Genomic DNA, 10,425 nt, shown 5'->3' on the forward strand with positions numbered 1-10,425 from the left:
TAGCTAATGAGACGTTTACTTATAAATTGAATTGAATTAAATTTTGATTACAGAGTGCTCCAGCGTTTACTAAATATTGGAGAATAAAAAAATGATGGGATACAAATGAATTTTGGAATTCAATTCCTCATTTTGAAAGAATTAAACACTGTATATTTGTGGCATTCCAATTCCAAATGATGTTAAAAATCCTTTTTCACTTATTAGGGTTAACTGATTTTATGGGAATTTTAAATCGATTTTATCTGTTACAAAATTAATAATAAGCAACCATTTATGCATTTTCTTTTTTGTAATAATTAGGCTAACAAAAATGAAAAATATAAAAAGAAAAGGGAATTTAGCTTAGGACCAAACCGCCAGAACAGTGGTTCGGCTTCAATTTTAAAATAAAATTGATCCAATCCGAACTATGCTCACCCCTACTTAGCATCCACATGGACCACGTTTCTTTTGTTCATATCATCAACTGAATCTATGAATGTCTTTGCTCTTTGGCCACTACTACAAACTATATAGATCTCATTCTCTTTAATTAAAAAAAATATACAAAATGTCATAGAAAGATCACTATATATGAAAATAATGCACTCTTCAACCAACCAACCTAACCAAAAAAAGTACAAGTATATATATACACAATACAATATACGTACAAAAGAAATGGAGAGAAAAATAAGAACAAAAATGCATATGGACCACAGACATATCTCACGCAAAAAGGTGAAAATTAAAAGCTAAAGAAACGAAATGGTAACCAAATGACTGTTAAATTATGATTTACTAATTAGGCAGCGTCGAGGCCAATATAATCCCGACGATGATGAGTAAGAGTATGATGCCGTAACAGGTCCATTTACGGGTGTTTTTCTGGAAGAACCTGGCTTTCTGCAACTGCTGGGTGCCGGAATGCACGTACGAGTTAGCTCTCTCCACGTGGCCCTGAATGTCGTCCAACTGGTCACCTTGAGCTTGCACAAGAACTGCCATGTCCATGAACACCTGGTGCAACTCATTCAGATTCCTTTCCATGGCCTTCACACCATCATGTCTCTCTTGAATCTCTTGTATGGTGTCCAAAACCCTCCCTCTTCCTTGCTCTTGGATTGCCTTCTGTAAAAATGTCTCGCTCTCACCTACATACATATGCATATATAATAGTTTGCAAATTAGTATTTAGTTGTATGAGCATCATTGACACTCCACTCACTAATTTTGCACAGGGGTAGAGGTAATTAATAACTTAATACATTACTAATCACTACTCGTAACTTAATTAATATAGTACTAATCATTACTCTATAGTTTCATAATCGATCATTTTTTAGGTATTGAAAAATCATCCCTACACAATTCACTTCAATCATAAGTGGTTTGGTTGTCAGACTCTGACCTAATAAATAAGCTAATATAGTATTGTTAGTAATTAAACAATGAAATGTTCATAATAATAATATTCAAAGGGTTAAAATGATTTCTAAATTGAGAAATTTTTTGTAAAGATGATCTATGAATGAAAACCTAAATAAATGAACAAATGGGTTATTATACAAAATGGTCCCTGAGATTTGCATGATCAATAGAAATAGTTCCTGAGATTGAAAATCAATAGAAATAGTCCCTGAGATTGTCCACCATCCATGATTTTGGTCATTCCATTAAAAACAATTTTGGGCACTTTTCAAAGCTTTATAACTCAATCGTTTCTTAACCAAATTCGACCCATAATATATCAAAATGAAGATAGGAAAGTGTAGAATAAGATTATACCTATTTGGAAACTCAATGATTGCCGGAGATGGCCGAAAAACAGCCTGAAAGGTGACTGGTCCGCGAGAAAACTGGAAAACTCGCCGGAAATTGGGTAAACTTTAAACGTTCTTAACTTCTTCAATACTCAACCAAATCGAGTGATTCAAAAACAAAAATAATATTTCTTGACAAGACGAAGATAATGGTATCTTTTTCGAAGGCTAACTCATCGTGGTTTGGTCAGACAACTGCTCGAAAGTGGCTAACTATTTTCGACTTAGCCACTTTCAAGCAGTTTTCCGGTCAAACTACTGCGAGTTAGTAGTAAAGAAAAATACCATTCTCTTTGTCTCGTTGAGAAGTATGATTTTCGTTTTTGAATCACACGATTCCGTTGAGTATTGAAGAAGTTATGAAAGTTTAAAATTTATCCAATTTCCGGCGAGTTTTCCAGTTTTCCCGCGGACCAGTCACCTTTCAGACTATTTTTCGGCCATCTCTGGCAATCGTTGGGCTTCCAAATGATATAATCTTGTTCCACACTTTGTTATCTTCATTTTGATATATTATGGGTTTAATTTGGTTAAGAATCGATTGAGAAGCATTGAAAATTGTCCAAAGAGTTTTTAACGGAATGACCAAAATCATGGATGGTGGACAATCTCAGAGACCATTTCTATTGATTTTCAATCTCAGAGACCATTTCTATTGATCATGCAAATCTCATGAACCATTTTGTATAATAACCCTAAACAAATTAATTAGATTATCATATTATGTTGTAGAGGGCACTAGACTTACTAAATTATTAGCGTTTCCTATGTATATAGATACATGTACATCATTACGTATATGGCATGACATCTTAATACGGTGTACAAATTTACACAAATCATAACATGTGTATTATATATTATCAAGGGTTAATTTCAGTTTACTACCCTAAAATTTCTTGGCTTTCAACATTTCATACATCGAGTTTTTTTTTGTCTCAGTCTGATACATAAAGTCATAATTTTGGGACACTATCATACATCCATTAAGTTTTTCGTCAGAACCTCCTCTAACCGATGACATGAATGATGACTGGACACCACGTGGACATTAAAAAAAATTAAAAATTAATGTCCATGTGACGCCCAGTTATTATCCACGCGAGCGTCACACCATCAGTTAATAGAAGTTCTAACGGAAATCTTAACGGATGTATGAAAGTGTACTATAATTATGATTTTAAGAATCAAACTAGGACGAAAAAAAATTATTATATAAAATGTTGAAAACAAAAAAATTTCAAAACAGTAAACTAATATTAACCGTATTATTAATATCTAACTTCTAAATCTCAAATGAATCCAAGATCTGCACGCCCAAGTGTATCAAATATATGAACCCATATAGTCTTTCATATCAGTAGCACTCAAACCTAGATTCACTCTAGAACTCGCTTCTAGGGACAAATCATTTGTTGAATAAATTTGGTGGGCGTAACGTTATTGACCTGCTATTTTTATTTCAAATATTTCACACATGTTATGTTACCTGTAGAGATGAGAAGGTCTAGGGTTTTGTCGTCGGGGTTATCTCCGGTGACCGTGAAGTACCTACGCTGAACGGTCTCTCTATGCTCCGATGAGATCTTGTTCCTCAAGTCGTTAAAGCTATCCATGGAATCCTTTAGCTTCTTCCTCAGCCCATTGACCACCGACGTCCGTGTCCGGTCAGATGAGGAGCCAGGACCGCAGCCGGGCAAGATCCGATTGGCGGCGTTGGACTTGTCCAACGCATCCAACTGCACCTTAAGAACCTTAGCGGTCTTAAGGGCAGTATGGACGTCCGCGTCCATGCGGGATCGGAGGTCCTTGACTGCCTTGGAGTTGTGGAGACTCTTGCTCTGCTCGTGTGCGCTTTGCAAGCTCTTATTGATCTTTTGAAGCTCATTGAGCTCGTTCTGGATCGACTCCACGTCCTGGAAAAACTTGTTGAGTTCGATGGATGTCGCCGCCATTTCAATGACATGGTGGTCCGGCGAGTCCTCGGAGAAGGAGCTGGAGAGCAAATCGTTCATTTTCCGATGCCGTAATTTGCTCCGAGATCATATACTCTCAGAAGTTAAGCTTTTCTCTCTGAGTTTCTATGCACTCAAAATTTAGGTTTTGGATACATGTTATACACAGAGAGATGTTTTGGCAGTCTTTCTTGACCTGCAGGTCAGGTATTGGCTGCGTTTCAAGTTCTCAACTACCAAATTTGAAGGGTTCAAACAAACATTATCCCCCAAGTACCAAGTACATTCCTCGCAGCCAAGGACCATGTTTTTTCCAACCTTCTGGAATCTATTTGGAGAAATGTAGGACCGTTGTTGTAGACTAGTGGGAACATGTGCTAATAATCTGCCATGATATTTTTTTGGGAGCTTTTAGAGATAAGGACTTACTAAAGATGATTTTTAGAATATAACCTGCAAGGTTTTTAACATTTAGTGATCTTTCATTTTAATGCACCATAACATGCATTTCACCTACAATAATACCACATATTTTACCACTATTTACATGGTTGTCATCTTAATTTTTTAGAATGTAACCTACACTTCCTGATTTCAAAAAAGTAATAGAAGGGGCGCGAAAATATTCATATCACAGAATTGAAAACAAGACATGAAAGCAGGCTACAATTGCACCTGTAATCAATGAAAATTTTCAAATTTTAAAATGGCAACTGTCACAAAACAGTATGTTAGGTATTGTTACCTTCTACAACTCAATAAAAATCTATTTGAAGCTACAATAAAAAGAGAAATTATTGCTCGGGTTAACGATTCGATGCCTTTGTCGGAACCCAAGAATCACTTGTAAGCTGCGGTTTGTATTTTTATTGTTTTAATCAACACATCAGTTGGTACGGTTTGTGTTGTTGTTGTCTTAATCATAAGCTATACAGTGTGGAAAATGTGTGTAGCTCTCATAATCAACACACCAGTTGATACCTGTGTAGCTTTTTGGTACAATTGGTATGTTTAGGTTCGATAGTTTTCATTGTTTTAGCAAGGATAGATTATTTTGCAATGCACACCATGTGTTTGTTGAAATCCTATGTGGTAAATTTGAATTTGGTGGTTTTTTTTTTAATTTAGGTACGGCCAATTAGGTCTGATCGATTCAGTACAGTCAATTAGGTATGCTATATAGGATGTGAAGCAGAGATGGAAACATTGTAAGTAGAATAGGATGTGATGTGAAGGTGGGGGATGAAATCTCATTGAAAAATAGTGTAATGTACATTGTAGCTGGGTAGGGATTGAGGATATGGCCTAAAGTATTTGTTGGCTGTGAAGTGCCATCATTTTTTTGAATTTTTATATGGTCATTTAAGTCTGGTCGATTCGGTATGATCAGTTAGGTATGTTACTTAGGATAGGTTCAATCGTTTTGGTACAGTTAATAAGGTAAGGAAACCTTATGTTTGATTCCAAACAACATGTGATGACTCATATTTGATTCTGAACAACACCAAATTAACCATTGCTACAATTGAAAAACTTATATATGTTTGCTCGGTTCTCTGAGCTTGACAATGATTTTTACAACAATGGGTTGCCTTCAAATCCAACACCAATCAGCAATCCCATATTGGTTTACGAGTTCAAAAGCATGGAAATTGCCAATCAATATCACAGCAGCTTCACAACAACTGTAAGTGCAGTTGACGATGAGTAATAAAACTGAAATCACCGAAAAAAACATAGCTTTATCAATTTCTGGTTCAATATATAGAAAAGAAGCGTGAACATTGTCATCAGCAGCGAAGGAGGAAAAAACTTCATTGCTGCCAAAGATGGGGAATTACATTGTAACCAAAAGAGGAGAGATGTGAAGAATCAATAAATACAAAACACTAAAACATTGATTTGTAGGAAACTAAACTACAATAATTCTATTTTAAAAATGATTAAATATGATATGGAATACCATAATCTGACGTGAAGGACTATTTTTAGTTTTTAATCTCACATAGGGTATTACTGAAAAAATAATCTTATTTAGGGATTCAAATGAAGTTTTCTATATTTTTTTTCCTCAAGGTTTAGGTTTGGAAATCCTTTGCTCTATCTTGGAAGTAGGAAATCTTACATGCCCCAATCACAGATTGACATGTCTGCAATAACTTTTCTTTCTGTATTTTTTATGAGTTATTTTTGCTTACATGTCAAATTGTGATTAAAATGTAGAAAGTCTTTGCATATAAGTTAAACTAAAGTTGATTAATGCTATCTAAACACACATAAAATTTGACAAACTATCTAATACAGGTGAATCTCATATACAACCATATTATGGATTGATCTTTGGGGTTAATTACCGTAACTTCCTTTCACTAATTTTGCGATTAACAATCATAATGAAAGGTAACAAAGGACATCGATTGCTAAGCTTAAGTTTTGACCCAAAAAAAACAGCACAAAAATAGAATTACAAGCTTAAGTCATTTTTTTACACAACGGGTACGCACAATATACGTCATTTACAAAATTTAAACTTAAAATTTTTCATTTACCAACGATGATAGATACCACTTGGCTTTATAGATACCACTTGGCCGTAAAGCCAAGTGACATTTTAATTATGTCATTTTCTTGATGCCCCCCCCCCCCCCCCCCCCCCCCCCCAAAGAACCATTTGTGATATCCAATATTTATTAATATTTGGTACCACATAGTTATCACTCATCTCAATTTTCAGATTCCACGGAGAAAATAAAAAAAGAAAAGAACAAAAAGAGCATTTATACGTGTGATAATTGTCTAGTTGCACACTTCCACGTTTAATGTCCATCCTTCAAGTTAGCGAGTTAGAGTCAAAATTGATCTGCCCCCTTGACCACCAGGGCTCTCCAATAATGATCAGAAATGTCCATCCTTCAAGTTAACAACTCACTCATTATTTTGGCATGGAGGATGCAAAAGGATACAAGAATGGTAACTTAATACTACGGTCGAGCGATATTTTTCTTTACTTGTAAGTGAAAATTTTAAGTTAGAATCACATGATTGTGAAAATTCAGTTTGGGAAAGTCAATCTTCACCACTTATATTTCAGAGTTCAGACTACTTTGGATCCCCCCCCCCCAACCCCCGGGGCGCGTGGGAACTTTCACTAAGTCGTTGCCTTCCTAAATTTTTCCATCGGAAAATTAAGGACTCATGCTTATTTTTTTGGCCTTTTTCCCCCAATTGTTAGTTTTTGGGATGTGCTATCCACACACTTCATTTTACTTCTCACACACTCTTTGATAATTTCCGTCCATTGATCTTCTTCAATTCATCCGATCCGATGGCCAAAAATTAAAAAAATGTGTGAGAAGTAAAATGGGGTGTGTGGATATCACACCCCTAGTTTTTTATTATTATATCCAAATTTATGTTAAATGAAAGCATGTGTACAACATGTAAAGGTAGTTCGATCATTTCGTTCTTTAAAATAATTGAAAACCCTAGATTTAGAAAATGTCAACCTATGCAAATATGTGTGATTATGTTGCTTTTGTGTCTAAATGTTTAGCGAAGTGTCATTTTTTTTCTTCTAAACAAACGATATTATCTACGCTAAAGGAGTAGACTAAGCCTCACAATTGACTAGTAATAATGTGGTTCAAATTCACTTGGCGAGAATCGAACCTAAAACTTCTCACTTATAAGTAAAGAGAAATATCACTAAATTATAATACTAAGTGGTTACAATTTAACTTTTAAGTATTTTAAATCTCCAACCACTTTTCCCACCACAGGTTTGACTCTAAAACTGACCTTTACAAGGGAAAATGATCCCTGTGATCGTGACCGTTAATCTTACATCCTACGGTTAGAAATCATTTCAAAATTTCAAATTTAAAATTAAATATAAATAGTACCTAATGAAAACTAATCGCATGATATACGATAAGCGATCACAGGATCCTTAGGATCCCCAGAGATGCTTTTCCCTTTACAAAATCCATAAACAGAATAGGATAGCTAAAAAGAACACAAAAGGTTACAAAGCAAGCAATGAACCTATACGAGAGCTTGTATTTTTCTTTTTCATTTTTTTCAGACAAAGCGATATTTTAAGCTATTTTAGTACCGGAAAGAGATTTAAACTTGATACGGGTAAGCAAACACGTCTCTGATCAACTGGTCAAACCTAACAAAATAAAATGAAGAAACCCCTACTATAAAAAATAAATAAATAAATGTCACAAAAATTTAACACAAACAATAGGAATGTGGAATAAATCACAATACTCTTTACTCTCTCCTCTCCTACTGCGGCGGCGATGGCGCGGCGGGCGTCGGATTATTGCTATTATTGCTACCGCCACCCCAATTCCAGGGCTTCAAGCTGAGGATCACGATCAGAATAATAACCAGCAGCAGAATAATGGCGAAGCAAGTCCACTTGCGGGTGTTCTTCTGGGAGGCCCTGGCCTTGGTGAGCTGCTGGGTGCCACTGTTGACGAACGAGTTGGCTCTCATGACGTGGTTTTCGATGTCGTCGATCTGCTCCCCCTGCGCCTGCACCAGCACGGCCATGTCCAGGAAGACCTGGTGCAGCTCCTGTAGGTTCCTCTCCATGTCCTTTACGGCGTCGTGTCGCTCCTGGATCTCCTGAATCGTGTCAAGGACTTGGCCCCTCCCTTGCTCCTGTATTGCCTTCTGCAGAAACGTTTCGCTCTCTCCTGCAGATTTAATTCCCAATTTGGTTAATCAAATGGTTCATTAAGCATTACAATTGCAGGATTAGTTTTTAAATTGCGACCGAATGGGAGTTTTGGTCTTTAAATTAAAAATGATTGATCGAAACTGGTATTTGAATTCACACAAAATGTGAAGCCTTGGTCCTTCGTGCCAATTCACTAAGAATTTCCGTCACAATTAAGCGACACTAATAACAAAATCAAGTTACATAATTCTTTAGGCACTTTCGCTTTGCATGCTTAATTTTGACGGAAATTCTAGTTCGAATTATGGTTGCACTTTAAAGTTTTAAATACTAAATCCACGTAATTTTGACGGAAATTCTGACTAAAGTTATAAATAAGGATCAATGCTCTATATTTTGTCAAATTTAAATCGAATTTTAATGAATGTTTAGTTTGAAGGTAAAAGCTATAAGTTAGTCAAAGTGTGGGACTCATGTCACAACCCTCTTTACTTAATTCCATTAAGCAGCAAAATAAATGGCGACGAATGATAGTTAAAATGTTAGAATGACGGATTTGCCCTTACCGGTGGAGATGAGAAGGTCTAACGTTTTCTCGTCGGGATTTTCGCCGGAGACGGTGTAGTACCTCCGCTGTACGGTCTCGCGGTACTCGGACGAGATCTTTTGCCGCAGAGCGTTGAAGCTGTCCATGGAGTCCTTGAGCTTCTTGCGCAGGCCGTTGACGACGGAGATCCGCGTCCGGTCCGACGACGACCCCGGCCCGCAGTTCGGCAGGCTCCGGTTCGCGGCGTTGGATCGGTCTAGCGCCTCGAGGCGGACCTTCAGCACCTTGGCCTTCTTCAGGGCGAGAGTGACGTCAGCGTCCATGCGGGATCGGAGGTCCTTGACGGCGGAGGCGTTGTGGAGCGTCTTGCTCTGCTCGTGGGACGACTGGAGGCTGAAGTACACGCGCTCGAGCTCCTTGAGCTCGTCCTTGACGGACTCGACGTCGGCGAAGAACTTATCGAGGTTGACTCCGGCGGCGCCCGACCCCGCCGCCGCCGTCGACCCCATCTCGATTACGTGATCATCGCGCCGCGGCGACTGCTCCTCGCTCCGGAACCGCGAGAAGGAGCCGGAGAACAAATCGTTCATGATTTTGCGAGCTTTGAGTTTTTCAAATCGAAATCGAAACCAAAATCCGATCGGAATCGATAAGAATAATTGGGAATTTGGGATGAATTGGAGATATGAAATTTTGGGGAGGGGGTTTGAAGAGGAATGTGGGGGGTAGATTTAGTCAACGAGGACTCGGACTGTTCAGCTGTGAGAAGAAGAGAAGGGGATGTGGACGCGGTCTGGTGGACTGGTGCGAAAAACGAAAGAGGTGATTTCTTAGAAGGTGAACTGTCTCTTTTATGATTGGGCCACCTGTTAATCTAGAGAGAGAAAGAGGATGAGAGAGAGAGAAACTTAATCCTTAATCCGGAGAGAAATTTTTTTGTGTCGGAAACTAGTTCTGTTACTTTTTAAGTGGTTGAATTATTTTTTATAAGTATCCAACCATTTGTATTATAACATTTCGTGTATTGAGTTGTTTTCCGGCACACTGAAAAATATCTTGTTAGCAAGCGAGAGACTTAATCCTTAATCCTCTGTTTGTTAATGTGTAGCCACTTGGGCAAATTACGCGTAAGGACTAAGGGGAAGGAAAAAAAGGAAAATTAAGTTGGAAAGCGAGTTAAAACACATGGGACTTGGTCGGGTGTCATTGCATTTTTGGATTGTGAAATCGCCAATGACACACCCAGCATAAAATACTTCGTCGGCTTTATACACCCACGCGGGTACATTTCTTATCACAGGCATTTTACACGCGTGTTTTCACAACTCCTACACGAGAACAAGTTTAGAGAGATTACTAACGAAACATAAAGAGATACAGCCTTTTTTGTCTACTGAAAAAGGGTACATTCATCCATGTATAACA

The 10,425-nt window shown here is 37.6% G+C and overlaps 2 protein-coding genes across 2 annotated transcripts; both read right to left on the minus strand.

Moving 5' to 3' along the window:
• Positions 1 to 502: 502 nt before the first annotated feature.
• LOC137744977 (syntaxin-121-like) lies at positions 503 to 3,997 on the minus strand. The gene is made up of 2 exons (XM_068484815.2): positions 3,295 to 3,997; positions 503 to 1,136 (listed from the first exon to the last, which is right to left on the minus strand). Exons 1-2 carry the CDS (start codon positions 3,818 to 3,820, stop codon positions 784 to 786), a joined length of 879 nt encoding a protein of 292 aa, XP_068340916.2. The 5' UTR covers positions 3,821 to 3,997; the 3' UTR covers positions 503 to 783.
• A 3,787-nt stretch (positions 3,998 to 7,784) lies between these two features.
• Positions 7,785 to 9,824, minus strand: LOC137745170 (syntaxin-121). Its single transcript, XM_068485074.2, has 2 exons — positions 9,020 to 9,824; positions 7,785 to 8,469 (listed from the first exon to the last, which is right to left on the minus strand). Exons 1-2 carry the CDS (start codon positions 9,588 to 9,590, stop codon positions 8,054 to 8,056), a joined length of 987 nt encoding a protein of 328 aa, XP_068341175.2. The 5' UTR covers positions 9,591 to 9,824; the 3' UTR covers positions 7,785 to 8,053.
• Between the last annotated feature and the right edge of the window lie 601 nt (positions 9,825 to 10,425).

This window comes from Pyrus communis, chromosome 12 (genome assembly GCF_041283825.1).
Source record: "Pyrus communis isolate YQ-2024b chromosome 12, ASM4128382v1, whole genome shotgun sequence".
In the NCBI taxonomy this organism is placed as follows: domain Eukaryota; kingdom Viridiplantae; phylum Streptophyta; class Magnoliopsida; order Rosales; family Rosaceae; genus Pyrus; species Pyrus communis.